The sequence below is a fragment of the Vipera berus genome, assembly GCF_964194415.1.
Source record: "Vipera berus genome assembly, chromosome: 7".
Lineage (NCBI taxonomy): Eukaryota > Metazoa > Chordata > Lepidosauria > Squamata > Viperidae > Vipera > Vipera berus.
The window spans coordinates 19120525-19139147 of NC_138209.1; the positions used below are offsets into that span (position 1 = coordinate 19120525).

General features: G+C 35.7%; 1 protein-coding gene across 1 annotated transcript in view; it reads right to left on the bottom strand.

Moving 5' to 3' along the window:
• The window catches only part of STPG2 (sperm tail PG-rich repeat containing 2), a gene marked incomplete at both ends in the record, with an annotated part of 219181 nt that overhangs the window by 130701 nt on the left and 69857 nt on the right, over positions 1 to 18623 (bottom strand). Inside the window, one exon of the mRNA XM_081333337.1 lies at positions 17827 to 17916. Within this exon, the coding sequence (XP_081189463.1) occupies positions 17827 to 17916 (90 nt within the window). The remainder of the gene's footprint in view (positions 1 to 17826; positions 17917 to 18623) is intronic.

The following is an 18623-nucleotide window of genomic DNA, read 5'->3' on the forward strand; positions in this document are numbered from 1 at the left end:
GCTGGCTGGGGAATTCTGGGAGTGGGAGGCCACACACATCTTAAAATTGGTTGAGGTTGAAAAACAGTTCAGAGCAACTTGACTGCTGACAGCTGAGATTTCCAAATTAGTTTTTTAAAAAAAGTTGTTTCAGCATTACATCAACTAATCTTAGAAGTCACCAATGCAATACACTACAATTTTAAGGCCATTTTCTTCCAAAAGGGGATTCAGTCACTGTACCAACCACAGTTGTCACAAAAAGGGTTCCTGGCTATTATCTCAATCAGGGATATAAGAGAATTCTATTCAGAAGAACCTCCAAGCTACGCACCTGCTCAGTTGGGAAACTAGCCCCATTCACAACAGGGATAAGTACCACGTATTTGGCACTGTTCCCTTACACAAGTAAAAAAATAAAGCTTGCATTTAAACCATGTGCATTAGTACTTGTTGCCTACATAAATTAAGGGTACTTCTGAAAGATGTTTGATAGGCATATCAAACATCTGCCCAAACATTCTGCACCACAAAACATGAAGATTTCTAGGACACATTTTTAAACTATTGTCAGAACAAAATCCATGGACCAGAATAATGTGATGAGTATATATTGCCAAAGCACTGACACTGATCTCGATACCCTCAGATGTAAGAAAAAAGACTATAGGATAGATCAAAAATGATACGAGAACTTCTAAAAGCTTAGTTTTTCATGAATACTCTCCGTTTCTCTTTTCTTATGTTCCCAGAAGAGAAAAATTGCTGTGAGAAAGAATGATCTATTCATAAATATAATCCAAGCTCTACAAATTGGACAAATTTATATTCCAAACCAAGTAAGAGTACAGTGCAGCAAGATCCCCATTCACATTAATGCTTGCTGTCAAGAAAAATGAATCCTCCCTTTCCCAAACCTCTCTGTTCTCATAATAGAAATATCTCCCTCCTCCACTACCCAAACATCACACACACACCCCTCTTCTGGCACAAAACACTGTTTTTTAGTTCCATACAGCGCGGTCCAAGAGCACAGAGTACTCTCCCTGTGAATTTTCCCTTCATAGCTATAGCAGCCCAAAGACACTACCATACAGACAGCTTCGCATTTGAATAGCAATGCTCTGTTTCTAAGCTTGCATGACTGAGCTTGGTGGGAGCAGCTGCAGGAAAAGAACCCTCTCATGAAATATCTGAAAATTAGTTTTTATCAAGAGCCAACAATTTATCAAAAAGCAAGGCACAAACAGTAAAAGCTGTCAGATGACAACTCCTTGGGATATATAATAGCGGCCTCTGTAGAACCATTCATTGTTGCCTACAGCTAAACTTCTTGGTATTGAGAGCATTTAATGACATCTGACTGTTTTGATTTATGTCGCCTGAAATCTGGAACAACGAGGGGATTTCCCCTGATGCCAGTCAACGCTCCTTAAATCAGTAGTCAGAGGTCGGTGCAACACATCCATCATTATAAGCAACTATGGGAACAATTGCTTATTAATGGACAAGTTAGCATTTATTTCACCCAAAGGACATCCCTCTTGAACGTAATACTCTAAGGTGTACAATATAGTTCTGTCTACCACAGGGGGAAAGGAAAATACTTGATGAACTAGAAGTAAAGACTGATACAGTGCCAGCGATATTTATCTGAGCACCTCTCCTGCATTTTAATACACAAGGGCTAAATTTAACTTGGCGAGATTTTGAGGCCTGAGGAGATAGAAGCAATGACACACAAAGGCTGGGTCTGCACAATGTGGATAGGAAGGCCAAAACTGAAGATGCAGATGAGGCAACGGGCCTCTAAAGGGTCACTTAGAGGGGAGAGGAGCTTTCTTCTCAGAGATTGCTCTCCTGAAAACTTGGTTTCCAGTACTAGTGGCTTTACCTTTTATAACAATATATAATATATCCCGACCTTCGCTCGTTTCGTCGCGACCTGAAGACTTGGTTGTTTGAACAGGCTGGCCTGGACTAAGGGATTGGGGTTTTAGAGTTTAAATTTTAAAAATTTTAAATTTTAGAATGTATTTATTGTTTAGGGCTAGTTTGATTTAATCTTATTTTAATTTTTATACACTGTGTGTTGTTTATAGCATTTTAATTGCCCTGTACACCGCCCCGAGTCCTTGGAGAGGGGCAGTATATAAATCTAAATAAAAAAAAATAAAAAAATAAGGATCACTGGTTCCTCACTGCTATTAGCAGTTTATTCCTCAATCAGGCCAATCCTCTACACCGGGGAAAAGTGGGATCAACTTCTCACAAGCTGTTTTAGGCTACAAGAAAAGCCTAAGGAGCACATGCAATCAGTAGGGTAGGGTAGGGTAGGGTAGGGTAGGGTAGGGTAGGGTAGAATAGAATAGAATAGAATAGAATAGAATAGAATAGAATAGAATAGAATAGAATAGAATAGAATAGAATAGAATAGAATAGAATAGAATAGAATAGAATAGAATAGAATAGAATAGAATAGAATAGAATAGAATAGAATAGAATAGAATAGAATAGAATAGAATCTGCAAGGGACCTTGGATGTCTTCTAGTCCAGCCCTCTGCTCAAGCAGGAGAACCTATATCACCTCAGACAAGTGATTGTCTAGTCTCTTCTTAAAAATCTCCAGTGATGGAGCACCCACGATTTCTGGAGGCAAGCTGTTCCACTGGTTGATTGTCCTCATTGTCAGGAAGTGTCTCCTTAATTCCAGGTTGCTTCTTTCTTTGATCAGTTTCCAACCATTGTTTCTTGTCCTTTCCTCTGGTGCTCTGGTGAACAAAGTGACCCCCTCTTCTTTGTGGCAGCCCCTCAGAAACTGGAATACTGCTATCTTGTCTCCCCTATTTCTTCTTTTCTTTAGACTAGCCGAACCCAAGTCCTTCATATGTTTTAGTCTCCAGGCCTTTGATCATCTTAGTTGCTCTTCTCTGAATTTTTCCAAACTCTCAACATCTTTTTTTTTTGTTTGTGATACGGTGACCAAAATTGGCTGCAGTATTCCAGGTATGGTCTTACTAGGGTTTTATAAAGCGGTACTAATACTTCGCGTGATCTTGATTCTATGCCTCTGTTTATACAACCCAGGATTGTATTAGCTGTTTTTGTTGCTGCTGCACAATGCTGGCTCATAGTCAAGTGATCGTCCACTAGGACTCCAAGGTCCCTCTCAAAGTTACTGTTTTTAAGCCAGGTTTCGCCCAGTCTGTACTTGTGGTCTCTGGAATCTTATAACATTGACATTCGTATATCCACAGTTCTCTATGTGAGTAATATAAATGAGAGTCTTCCTCAATATTAATCCTACAACAAATATCCTCAGAATTATGTTCATCTGAATCTTCAAAATGATAAGAGTGAGATCTGCTGTAGTCAGATGGTATACTGAACCTGGACTCCAAGTTTTAGTTCAATACCTCAGTCACTACTTTACATTGGTCCTTTGTTGCGAAGATTACAAAAACCAGAGTTTCTTACTATTTTTTGTTAACTTTCTATCATAATATTTACTGTGAAGCAGTAATGACATCTATTACAATATTTAGAGTTGTAAGGCAGAAAACTGCACTTGCAACACCAGTAGGGATTCAAAGCAAGCTAAAGTTTTTTTAATAAGAACATAATCTAATGATTTCACAAAATTCCACCTGAGGCAAACTATGCTGCAGAATTTCAAAAAAAGTGAAAATAAACTTTGCAAAATAATTTTGGTGGGAAATTGGAGAAGGAAGCCATCAGTTCATATCTACATACTTTGGGATTCAAAGTATCCTATACACACAGACCCAGTCGTTTCAGTATCTGCATCAATGGCATCCAATCTCCTATTATACCTGTTCTGCTGCATTGGCACATCACTCAATGGGCCCTCTGTTTTTTCAAATGGTTTTTCAGAGGTGATATAAGGACTGAACCTGACAAAGCAATAAACAGTGATTCCTGGGCTCCAGAGAGCCATTACATAAATATAGATCAGCTGCCTTCCAAGAAATCAATAGAACCATCCAGTATCCATTAAGTCAAAGCGTATATAAAATTTCAATTCTTTTGCACTGTAGAAGTCAAATCGTTTGGTGTATACATGGTTTCACTCTTGTCTTCAATAAAGATTCTAATCTAGTTAAATCGTGTCTAAGAGTCTTCTGACAAGTTAGACCAATTGCTGAATAACAGGTTAAGTACTTTGAGAGCTAAGATTTAGTGTTGTGTCCTGGTGTGAAGCCCGAGAGGCACAAACAGTTACATCAAGAATAAAAACACATGTGATAATCTTACATTCTGTCCAAGTTGATATATACTTGTTGATTTATTAAGCAACATAACTTGTTTGGTATCAGTTATAATAATAAACACAGTATTGGAAAAGTAAAAGCAAACAACAAAATTATTTCATTGTGGGAGCAGTCCAGCTTAAAATGCCACCAACACATATCCAAAGAGATCAATAAATTATGACATGATGTAGAGCTATGCTACTCTCATGCTATCTAAGGGGATTTCAGAATGGTCTCCTCTGATTAATACAATTTCATAGTAAGTTGAAAATCAGCTCATTATTTCTTGCTCTAATGGTCTCCAAAAAAATTGCACTGTTATTAGAAGAGATAGGGAAGAGAGTTCCAAAAATAAAAAAATCTTACTTAACAATGTCATTTCCCAGGCAATTGAAAAAAAAATTAAAAGAATACACCTTTTGAAATTGGAGGACAAAATATCTAAAAGGTCTGTCAGTTTGGGAGACGCAAGAAAGATGGAGAGCTTTGCATGCTAGTTTAATAGAGGCTATATTAATCACTCATGCCACAGAGCATACAAAAATGGCAGAAAAATCCAATAGAAACTGTCAGAATATCATGCTGGTTTTCATTAAATTTGTTGAAAGGGACTCAGCATGGAATTATTAAATGACTTTCAATGGCAAATGACTAAAATGCTTCATCTATTTATAGTGATCATACTCAATCATTTTTTTTCCAAATAATGACATTAAGAGTCTTGTCAGCATTTCTAAGCTAGTCCCATTTTTAAGGATTCATTAATAGAAACCAAACAGTCTAATTCAGTCTAGTCAATAACAATACACAAAAACTATTAAATGGTCACACATTCATGCCTAATTCTAGATATCATAGTTAATTGTGCCCCAAAGTGAGCACAATATTCTGCCATTGATCCTGGGGAGAAAAGATGATGATGGGTAGGAAACCTAACCAAATATGCTATGCTATGTCACAGTTAGATTTCAATGAACAATACACTTATCTGCATATGCAAAACAATAGCCATAGTCCTTCTTTTTTATCTTTTTCCTTTTAGTCTCTTCCTTACTATCTAACAGGTCAGAGCTTGCCTTAATTTTTATTATTTGTTTGCCTTAATATCTGCTGTTTGGTGTATGTTTTATTCTCATAGGAATACAGCTGTCCCAAGAGAGCGATAGACCTATAAAAAAGACAGATAGCTTCTGAATTGCATTTATAAAAGAACACAAGATTGATAATACTATATTAAAAGACTCTCTGAAGCTGCCAAGTAGTCACCAAGGGCAGCCCCACGAAGATTGCACTACAGTAATCTGCACAGAAGCTGAATAACGTATGAGTGACTATGAGCAAGGCCTAACAATCCAGGAACACATTAAACTGATGCATAAGATGGAGTTTGAGCTACGGCTACCACTTGCTCTTACAGTAGGTCAGACAACCCCCCAAATTGCAATGCAACCCCTTCAACACAAAAGACGGGAAATTCCCAAACCTAGGGTCTCGCAGTCCACAACCACTCAATCTTACAAGAGTTGGGTCTGAACCTGTTTTCCTTCACCCGTTCTCTGCCATCTAGACACTGAGAAAAAAAACTTAACAGCATCATTTGGAAGGCCGATGTTTGAGATGCATAGTTGAATACCGTTTAGCATACTGAGGAAATCTAGCTCTTTGCCTATGTATGATCTCACTAAGTAGTCTCGTAGGAGTTATATAGGAAGGAAGAGAACCCCAAACATTAAGGCGCCCCCAAAATGCAAGGACATCAGGGGAAATTTTCTTTTCTCCTCTCACACCCATGCATTTTGACTGGAACTAGCCCTGGATGAAAGAGAACCTCAATGCAGCCTATGCCATCCATTCCAAATCCCCAGAAACAGGCAGAATGATCCAGGATCAATGGCATCTAGGCTGCTGAGGGTACAGCAGGAAGCTGAGGCAGAGCAAAAAAAATCACTGCACTGCTATTCTCTTTTACATTATTTTGTGCAAATAAAATCACTACATTCCAATATGTTTTCTTTACTTAGATAAGCCTTCATTTCCCCCAAATTCTGGGCCAACAGTAAAGTAAGTAGGAAAGGTGCTGTATTACTTAGTTCTCAGTACAAATATATTAAGCAGCTACATGCTTTTTAAAAATGCCCTATAGAAAATAACCATTAACATCTCATTAATAGAAGCTGTTTCAATAATCATCTCTTTTCTGAAGCCAATAAATCCATTACAAATTACATACTACATGGCTACTATCTCATATTTATAAGCAGAGCTGCTTGGTCTGCTGAATACTTCAGAAATTTGACTTTATGTTTTTAAAAAGTAATGAACATCATTCATTAATTCCAAATGAATGCAGGATTTCTTTTCACATTAAAAAGCATCTTCAACATTTTATGAATCAAAGCAATCACAAGTCTTGCATTTAAATGTGTGTAAATGGCAATTAATAGCTGCCAACTACTGAGTTTGAATTGATTAGTGTGTCTCATTTTGCAGCAGTCTCAAATTCGTTTATATGAGTGCATAAGTTTTGCAAAAATAAATTGACTTTCTAAATAGCAAGATGCACAAAGCTTAAGCAGCTGGTTGCTAGAGGCACATGTCAATTCCTCAGTGTAAATGTTGCTGAATTTTTTTGCATAAAGATCAAAATTGATGATTCCTGTTTTCATATTGACATTTAGATCAAAAGTTGAAACATTCTTAAAGGGAACAACACATAAAACTGTTACACTTTCAGGGATAATTGAAAGCGAATAAAATTAAACAGTCATAAAAAAGTGAACTACCTTCATCAAGTCATTATCTGTTATAAAAGTCATAGGTGAGTATTCTTAGTGATTTTTGCTTGAACTTGGTAAGTTGATACAACTAATGAGATAGCTGAGTTTTGCAGCTGTCTCTTAAAATTAAGTTCCCCACTGTCATCAAGGCTTGTTTTAAAAACAGGGTCCAGATATACCGATCCCAGAATTTTGTAGTGTTTATAGATTTGACTTGGTCTAAGGTGTTCACAGTTTTCCAATTGAAACTGTAGTTGAACCTGAAACTGTGTTGTGAAAACTTTTTATCTTCTGGCTGCTAGTTGATGCTCATGGATGAGGTCTGCTAGTTTCTGCTGACTGTCCTAGTTAAATTATCTTGAGCGTATCAGCATGCTGTATGATCTGCTAGTTGATGGGATGAAGTTAACAGTATAATGGCTTACAAGAGAATCTCTTAAATTAGAAATCCTAGCTTGCGTAAAAATGGCCTTTGATTATTTTTGTGACAGACAGAATAATGTGCCAGAACTGATCGGCACTGTCCTTAATAGCAGGAATGCTCCTTGCTACATAGATGTGATTAAGGCTGGTAATTGAGCAATCACCTTTTCTATCTTCCTAAAAGTGTCATGTGAAAGCCTTAATTGTCCAAAGACATGATAAGTGGTGATAGTCAATATCTATAGGCCCACCTGGCAATGACAATGGCATTGTTTATTCTTTTAAAATGTTTTAGTCATTCTACAATTAAGAAGTGTAAGCAGCCCAGAGTCAGTTAGTTGTGTTGGGTGGCTATAAAAAAGGAAGGAAGGAAGGAGAAAAGTTTTAACTTTGACTGTCAGATGAGTAAGTAGATTAGAAGTTGAATTAATGAATGAAATTGAGGGAGGGAAAGAAAAGAGATAAATTGTGAGACTGTGAAACTAAGGGAGGAAGGAAGGTGTAAGAAATCTAATTAAAGATAAGCTATTCTTCTTAGATGGAGTCAATGAATATCTACTGACTGCATGTATGTAGGTGAATTATGAATGAAAGAAATTATTATTATTATTATAAAACTTGTATTCATAAAACATGAAACTCAGTCAACTGAACACTCAAACTGACTGGCACTAATGGTTGACACGGGTTGCTGCCAGCATCCTAGGTATCAACCAGGTATCTCCTTAAAATGTAAGATGTTCTGAGTAGTGCAGTTTTTTGTAGCTTTGCTGGAGTTATTGCAGGAAGCTGCAATTTCTTGATGTATTTTGCCAAGTTTTTGGACGTAGTTCCCTGTTACATGTTTTATCCATAATCATGCAGTTTCAATGGCCAGGTTGCGGTATTTCATAATTTTTTCCACTTTTTTTTCTTCGACTCTGGCATATCCTGGTACAACAATATCAATCAACTGTACACTTCAGTTCTCTATGACTGCAATAACTGGCGTGTTGTGTTCCAAAAGGTGATCTGTCTGTATTCGGAAATCCCACAAGATCTTCACCCTCTCATTCTCAACAACTTTTTCCGCCCTATGTTCCCACTAGTTTTCGGACACAGGCAAGTCATATTTTTTACACAATGCCCAGTGGATTAGTTTAGCAACTCGGTCATGTCTAGCTTTGTAATCAGTTTGTGCGATTTTGCTGCACTCACATATTAAGTGTGAAACAGTTTCAACTTTATCATTGCAAAGTCGGCAATTTGGATTGTCAGTAGATTTTTGTATCTTCGCTTTCATGGCATTAGTTCGTAGTGCTTGTTCTTGAGCAGCCAGTATTAAGCCTTCCTTTTCTTTCTTGATGGTTCCCATCTTAAGCCTTGCCCATGTCAAGTTGTTATTACATTTTCCTTCAGTATTTTTCAAATGCTGTCCATGCAAAGCTTTGGTTTTCCATCTGTTTAATCTATCATCCAGCCATTTTTCCTTATATTCTGCCTTTGTTTCTGTTATTTTTATAATGCTCTGTTTTTACAGCCTGCAGCAATTTTTCTGTACTTTGATTTACATAGTCATTCAAACTTCATTTTTCTTCTTCTACAGTTTGGTGAATTTGCAGTAGCCCTCTGCCCCCTATTCTTCTTGGCAGGTACAACCTGTCAATGTCACTTCATGGATGTAGACTGTGATGCATATTCAAAGGTTTACGCGTTTTTGGGTTTAGATGTTCCAATTCAGCCAAAGTCCAGTTGATAATTCCAGCTGGGTAGCGTATCACTGGGACTGCCCATGTATTGTCTTTAATTATATTTCCAGCATTTAACTTTGATTTTAGTATTTTGTGGATTCTCCTGATGTGTTCCTTTTGTGTTGACTCTTTGACTTTTCCATTCAAGATGTTATCTGCTTCCAATATGCCTAGGTATTTGTAACCGTCATCCTTTGCTATTGCTTTCATAATATGTCCATTTCCCAGTTCTATTCCTTCTATTTTTCCCATTTTTCCTCGCTGCATGGATAACATAGCACATTTTCCAAGTCCAAAGTACATTCTGATGTCGCTGCTAAACAGTTGAACTGTGTTGAGTATTGATTCAAGTTCAGTGTGGCTTTTCGCATACAGTTTTAAGTCATCCATGTATAGTAGATGGTTTATCTTGCCATGCTGGCTTGAGATGTGGTATCCCAGTTTTGTGTTTTGTAATATTATTGTCAATGGAATTAATGCGATGTTGAACAGTAGTGGTGAAAGTGAGTCCCCTTGGAAGATTCCTCGTCTGATGTTGATTTCACCAATGTTCTCCTCATTTGCTGTTAGAACTGTTCTCCATTTTTGCATGTTTGCTTTCAAAAATGTACAGATTTTTTTGCTGATTCCAAAATTTTCCAAACACGCATTAATCCAACTGTGGGGTAATGAGTCAAATGCTTTCTTGTAATCAATCCACGCCATATTTAAATTTGTTTTTTGTTGTTGTGCATTATTATTATTATTATTATTATTATTATTATTATTATTATTATTATTATTATTATTATTATTATTTACACCATTATCATCATCATCATCATCACCATTATATTAGTAGTAGTAATATCCACCTATCTTACCATGGGGCCACTCATTTAAAAGTACATATTATACCATCTATGTTGTTCTGGGTTTACATGAAACAGGGAATCCATTGCTTGGTTACAGTTGTATGTTATACTCTAGTGCAGATATGTCAAACTCACAATGTCATGTGATGTCACGCAACGTATCGGAGCTTTTTCTCCATTGCCGGCAATGGGGCAGGCGTGGTTTCTTCATGACACATCCAGCCCACAGGCCGGCAGTTTGACACCCCTGCTCTAGTGAATAGGAAAAAAATGGTAAAATGAAGACAGTTTGGGGGCATTCTAACTTAATATGATCCAGAAGATAAATGTATTATACTAGTCAACATGAGTGGTTGAGAATGAGATGGGACAGAAACAGCTATCAGAAAATGTGAAACTGAATCAATGCTATGATTCTTTGTTGAGTGTCTGCTTGGTGGGGGGAGTCAATTTCAAATATATAATTTAATCATAGTCTTTTCAGGCATGCACATGGAACATGAATGATTTTTTTTATGATGAAAGGCTGAAAGGATTAGTGAAAAAAATCACGGGCAATGAAAAATTCTGAACATAGGACAGACCATTATTTGGTAGTACCAAACATGGGTACTGATGTGGAAGGAAAACTAAGAAGTGAACTACAGCAAAATAGAATGATTGCAAGAATATGAGTCTTGTACAAAAAAGCAATAAAAGACCATAAAATTTTCTAATTGGAATCAAATAATGTAAGACAAAAAGAACAAATGAGGGTATGGAAGAAGCTGCTTCAAACAGTAGCAAGATATTTCTAATAAGAAAATTATGAGGGCAATTCGGAAATAAATATCCGTTTGATTATCAATGACAGACACTCGGAGATACAGAACTTTTATTATACACATTACAAAACTACATTACATTACTTTTTGACATAATCACCATTCAAATTGAGACACTTAATTTCTTACTCGCCGTCATAATATATCAAAGACAATAGGTAGTTGTGTTTAAAATAGCCAGGTATAGGAGTATGCTTCCACCACTGTTATATGAAAGTTGGGCATAACAGAATAAGTTACATGAAACAGAAAGGATAACTTAAGAAGTAGGTATGGTAAAATGGAAGAATTAGAATCAAAAATAAATGGTTGCTAAATGGCTGTGATTGAACGGGAAAAATACAAGGAGTGGTTTGCTCAAATAGAAAGAATGAGTAATTAATATGGTTGCATATAAATCCCAAGCTGCTTAAACGTGACAGTTAAAAGTCAGCTCAAAATTAATTAGCTCATTATAATATAAAAATAGTATGTATTCATTCATTATTTTATACAACTTCAGAAGACATCCAGGCCTAGATTTGATGAAGGAAGAGATACAGTTATGAGAGAGATTAATATTACTGAACAATTCATCTATCAGTAAATATACTTATAACAACTACTTGCACCGATCTTCATATGTAAATGCCTTTAGGGAGAGACATTTTCTTGATGTACTGAGGTTCAAAATCTTCAGGGGAAACTTGCAAATTATTATTTTTGTTTGAAATAAATAAATCTTACTTCTATTAATTTAATATTAATTTACACTAAAACATATGTTATGAAAGGATTACAAATGTATATGTGAGTTTTAAAAGGTTAGGTTGTTTTCATGCAAACATCTAACATTGTTTTGTTAAATACCACTAGTGAATACAATTGGATTTAAAATCATGTTTCGTTATTTGAGCAGTTAACATTGTAAGCTATTGTGAAAGCCCAAATGCCTAGATTTTTGACCATCTAGTCATTATTGCATCTTAAATAAATAATAATAAGAGATTCAGTTAAGGATATCTTTTGCAAAAATACTAATTTTAGTATGTTTAGTCTTGGACCATAAATACATTTTGTTTGATTGGTATTAATGGCTTAGGCCCGGGATACTTACAGGACCATCTGCTGCCGGGAATGACTTCCCATCGCCCAGTACGCTCACACAGAGAGGGTCTCCTCAGGGTACCGTCGGCTAGACAAGGTCGGCTAGCGACCCCCAGGGGGAGAGCCTTCTCTGTGGGAGCGCCAGTCCTATGGAACCAGCTCCCCCCTGATCTTCGGATGGCCCCAGATCTCCAGTCCTTTCACCACGGCCTCAAAACACTCCTTTTCCACCTGGCTGACCTAGACTGACAGGGATTTTAATTATGTTTTTAATTTTTAACTCTAATTTTTAATTTATTTTAATTTTAATTTTTATTTATTCTACAGGGGCCTTTAATTTTTATTTTAACTTCTGTATTCATTGTACGTTATTGTTGTTAGCCGCCCTGAGTCCTTCGGGAGATAGGGCGGCATATAAGTCCCAATAATAAATAAATAAATAATTTTAGCAATCAGAAGAAAAAATGTTCTTGACCAGATTCAACAAACCTGTAAACGTCTGAATTGGTAAAACCACATTCTATGGATAGCAAAACTATGATTTTCATGAAAATTATCTAGAAACATTTTATCAGAAATATTTCATTAGGCTAACTACTGGAACCCACAACAAACTTTTTCATACAATCCCCACATAACATATAAAACATTCACATTACTCTCATTACAGTGTGTCTAAATGTTGTTTAAATAACATTATCAAGTTATGCTATCGTGCTCATTAAGAGATGGGGTACTTGTTTGGGGATAAAAATGTTGTGCAGAGGAGCGTACTTAGTTAATGTGGAATATTCCTATACTGTAGAACAAGATTTTAAAATATGCATATAGATACTGTTCCATTCCCATGTGCTCAGTATAATTTCCTCGTTTCCAACTGTGTGAACAGATGCTTAAACCATGACAAATGTGAGTGGATGTGAGTAGTACACCATTCAGCAAGCTGCATATAATCTTTTATTCAGGGAACAAAAGGGAGAAAACATTGCAGGTAAAACAATAATCCCTGAGACCTAAATTCAAGTTGCTTTTGAATCCAAATATCAAACCAATCTTCAACCATCCTGCTCCACTATTTTAATTTATTATATAAATACTTTAAAAATATCGAGTACAGCCAATTCAGATAAATATGCAAGACACACAACCCTGGGGAAGGAACAGAATTTCATTACATTATCCACTAAAGGTAAGAAAATCATAGTTTCACTCGCATTGGCAGAACTGATAAAAATGATAAAAAGTACCCTCTTGCCATTTTAATCATGGACCATAAGGTTGTTATTGACTCATATCAAAAATAGGTACACATAGATAATCGATAAAGTATACAATTCCAAATAGGACATGGACATAAGGTAATTGTAAAATTAAAGGAATTGGCTACAACAGTAGTTCTCAACCTGTGGTCCACGGACCACTGGGGGGACCACACTGTGATCACAAAGGGTTTGTGAAGGCTTGAAGAAATGTTATGATTTAAATCTTGAGTTAAGTCTTGGGTCCATGGTCTGTGGTCCATGGTAAAGAAAAGGTTGAGAACTTCTGAGCTACAACATTCCTGTTGCTTACCTTGCCTTTATTAATAAATATTCTTGTGTGATCTGAGGAATTCCAGGATCTTTCTGTTAACAGCAGTAGTAAAGCTCTATCCTTTAGAGGATCACAAGAAAAAAAGACTATCCCTCCTCTAGCCCTTTCCAAGAACATAGTTTCTCTAATCCAAATAGGGTGCTTAAACACTCTACTATGAATATTAATAATGTAAATGTCATGGTTCCAATAGATGAAACCCCTTAAAAGAACTTCAAGGAAAAATTCTTCCTCAGAGAACATTTTATTCAGGAAACAAAGTATCGGTACTACATAGTTGAACCCAAAAACTAAATTCCCTTCCCCCAGATACAAAGTAACAAAGTGCAATTCCCACCCCCAACAAGCTGTCTTAAATCACATTCTCCAATTAGCCTAAAACGCAGGCCTTCTCCCCAGCTCCTCAGCCTGCCAAAACGTTATCAGTTTCTCCTTGGGTTCCCACAAAATAGAGTTATTATTATGGCTAGCTGAGTTCAAGCTTTCATTCCAACCCCCCTCCCCTTCTGCACCTAATTTCTAAATACAAGAAAAAGCATGTTAAAGGGGGAAAAAGAAAATGGCTGCATTTTCATCAGTTGTCAGAGCAAACATCCAATGTTTGCAGCGTTGACAGTAAATATACATCAGACTTACAGATAAATTTCCTCCCTTTATTACTCCTGGACTCGCACTCTATTTTGCCATCTTAACAATTTTATATAGCAATTTTCTTTAATTAATTTTGGGACAGCACATACTGCTTGCTTCTATTTCCACTGCATTCAGGTTTTTTAATGTTTTTATACATTAGTTTAAAATTAGTTTAAATTATATTTTTAATTAAAGAACTATAAGAGGTCAGGTGCAACATATTACCTTTTTGGCATGTTATTATATGCACTATCACATCAATATTCATTATAGTCAATTAAAACATCATAAGTTATAACTTATCGCGTAAGGCCAGATACTAATATATATTGTTAATTAATATAAATTCAAGGATATTATTTTTCAGCAATATGACCTGAATGAAGTGTAAGCACAAGAAAGTGACATTTAAGTGTTCATGTTTTTTCTTCAATAAGAAATAAAATACTGGCTCCACTGATTTTCAATATCCTGATATACTTTAGTCTTTAATTTTTATTCAAATACCTGAAAACTATACCCAGAACTGTCTGTGAACATATTGTTAAGATTACAACATATATCTTATATTATTTTAGTACACACTATATCATGGTACCTAGCATACATTGTTTTAACATATACACTACTTAGAGAGCTTTAAATGATGAAAGAAAAGAAAGAATAGGAAATGGGGGGAAAGAAAATTAGTACTTAGTTTTCATTATAAATCTCCTTGTATCTTATTTTTCCTTTTAGCATATTATCTGAAAAAATTCTACAAGAATAATATATAATATTTGTCCATTAGATACAAAGTTCCAGTAGTGGGCAAGACATTCATGATATAATTTTAAATAAATCTTTTCTACTATACAGTATACTATCTACTGTCTATCTAGCTTAAGAATTTGTTTTTCCATGTGCTTCAAGAAAAAAACAAAGTATTTGAAGAAAACTTGAATATTTTGAAAATCCATACATGGATTGAATCATATTTAATTTTGTTATTAATATTAATTAGATATTAAGAACTGAACAGAAAAGAACTTTTAATCTGTGCTTTGAAAGTAAAAAAGACTGATTGGGTCCCATGATAAGGAAATGAAGGGTTAGGGTCTACAACACTATATTAGTCCACAACTTTTTTATAAAACGCAATCTGATGGCAGGATGGCGAAGGCCATGGGGAGGTCGGAAATTCTGCACGCCAGAAGAAACTATATGGAATGGTGGATTACCTGTTATAAAAAGTAACCTGGCTTTTGCAAAACCATTTAATAAAGGATCCAAGGTCATTGTTCTTGTTGAATTACCGTAGGTGATTTGTCAAAAGATTCTGTAATGGAATGTAGTGAAGAAGTGAATCCCCAGGAAGGAAAGTGGTGCATTCCAGAGAAGAGGCAGCTCAGCCCAGAGTTTATGTGGGAGAGAAAGAGGGTGGAGACAGTGCCTCCCTACTAGTTTACAGAGTATATTATAGATGCAGACAATGGTGTTTTAAGTCTTGCAATATTTTATCTATAAGTGTGAAACAATAAAGAACTTAGCATTGAAGAATTGCCATGTATCATTCTTGGTTTGGGGCCTCACAGATTCATGTTTTATGGCTGATTTTTCAAATACACATCCTTAAAACTAGCAAGACACACGGGCAGCAAAATTTACATATTTCAAAAGCTGACAAATTTATCAGAATGGGGATTATCAAGTTTTGATATTCTATCTTAAAAAATGTGATGTTAACAGTCCTAGAACTCTTATCTCCACAAGTCAAAGTGGCCATTAATATCTTTGTTCCTATATTGTTAGACGATTGTTCCTACAGATACATCTAGTCCTTGAGTTACAATCATTCATTTAGTGACTGTTCAATCTTACAACGATACTGAAAAAAGTGACTTATGCCCATTTTTCACACTTAGGACTGTTAAAACATCCCCATGATCACATTATGAAAATTCAGACACTTGGCAACTGATATGTACTTATGATGATTGCAATGTCCCAGATTCATGTGATCATGTGGGCCCAGTGCTCTTCAACATCTTCATCAACAATTTGGATGAGGGGATAGATGGGGAACTCATCAAATTTGCAGATGACACCAAGCTGGCAGGAATAGCCAATACTCCAGAAGATAGGCTTAAGATACAGAAGGATCTGGACAGACTCGAACACTGGGCACTATCTAACAAAATGAAATTCAATGGTGAAAAAAGTAAGGTTCTACATTTAGGCAGGAAAAATCAAATGCACAGGTATAGTATAGGTGGTACCTTGCTCGATAGTAGTAACTGTGAGAGAGATCTTGGAGTCCTAGTGGACAATCACTTAAATATGAGCAAGCAGTGTGCTGCAGCTGCCAAAAAAGCCAACACAGTGCTAGGCTGCATTAACAGAGGGATAGAATCAAGATCACGTGAAGTACTAATACCACTTTACAATGCCTTGGTAAGGCCACACCTGGAATACTGCATCCAGTTTTGGTCACCACGATGTAAAAAAGATGTCGAGACTCTAGAAAGAGTACAGAGAAGAGCAACAAAGATGATTGGGGGACTGGAGGCTAAAACATATAGGGAACGGTTGCTAGAATTGGGTATGTGTAGTTTAATGAAGAGAAGGGTGAGGGGTGACATGATAGCAGTGTTCCAATATCTCAGGGGCTGCCACAAAGAAGAGGGAGCCAAGCTATTCTTCAAAGCACCTGAAAGCAGGACAAGAAGCAATGGATGCGTGGAACAACCTGCCTCCAGAAGTGGTGAATGCTCCAACACTGGAAGTTTTTAAGAAGAGACTGGACAGCCATTTGTCTGAAATGGTATAGGGTTTCCTGCCTTAGCAGGGGGTTGGACTAGATGACCTCCAAGGTCCCTTCCAACATCATTATTATTATTATTATTATTATTATTATTATTATTATTATTATTATTATTATTATTATTATTATTATTATTATTATTATACCTTTTGTGACTTTCTGACAAGCAAAGTCAATGGGGAAGCCAGATTCACTTAACAACTATGTTACCAGTTTAACTGCAGTGATTCACTTAACAACTGTGGCAAGAGAGGTTGTAAAATGGAGCAAAACTAACTTAATAACTGTCTTGCTTAGCATTGGAGTTTTGGGGCTCAATTGTGGTCGTAAGTTGAGGACTACCTATAATCAGTTACTAATGTTACATTTTATAATTCCATGTTTGAATAAATGCACAAGAGATAAATTGTTGCCTTTCAATCCAAGTTAGGATGAGGACTAAGATGCAAAGTGTAATTAACACTCTTCTTAACTAGCCTCAATTAAACACCTGTCTCATGATTGTATACCATTGGGAAAGCAGATGTTTATCTAATTAACACTTCAGCTCTTAGCTGAAGAAATATGCTAGATGTGTATGTCACAATAATTTTAACTACTTAATGTTTACCAGGTTCATAAAAATACATTGTTTTATAGGCTACTCATATATTTCAAATATGTTCACATTTTAATAGCATTTTATCTTCAATCTGTATTAAACACTTGCGAAAATTTCCTGTTTCACATAAATATTGACTTCAGTGGAGTCATACTTTTGAAGTATATGACTTGCAACTTTACCTCTTACTCCATTTTTTTAATTCCCTGCACTATTAAGGCAAGAAACTCAGTCTGAAGATAACTTACTGAGTGGATTGCTGGAATTCTCTCAATTGTTGATACAAAAACAGATAATTCTTTTTTCTTCTTATGTGATTGTTCCACAGCTTGTTTCATCTGAAATTTGAATACATAACAATACTTTGAAGTCCAGTTGTGCTTTTATAATCCAGTGCAGTTTTTACTGTTTATCAAATAATTAGATTTTATTGTAAATTCATTTGAATAAATATTGTGCTGTTCAATAAAATCTATAAAATCCCTATACAGATTAATTCCATCAAAACTAGCATATTGTATACGAGAGGATGTTTTCTCCCCACAGTAATACATTCATTGATTTCCTCTTACCAAAGTTTCTAAGTTACTTCTGATTTAAGTTACGTTTGACTAAATGAAAGGAAGTTTCTACATAAAACTAAAAGATATAGTATTCATCTATACCTTAGCATAAGGCAATATAAAGGCTTGTCATATATATAAAAAGGAATACGTATAATATTATTTCTGATAATTATATGATATTCCTTATGTATGTTTTACCTGCTTGGGGAATGTTTATATAACCAGAGGAGTGTTGTGTGTTATTTATATATATTTAGTTTGCTCTAGGTAATTTTTAAGGACAGACTTATACTATTTTATGTCTTTTGTTCCTATCTTCACAGTACTTCCTACCCATTTCTCATTTCTGCTATCAAGAGACTCGTTTCTAAATTTATCTATAATGTAATATTAGCTCTTCAGTTTGATTAGAATCTAAAGGGAAAATATTTGCATCTGAAATATTCTGAAGAAAATTGTCTCTAGGACTAATATATTTG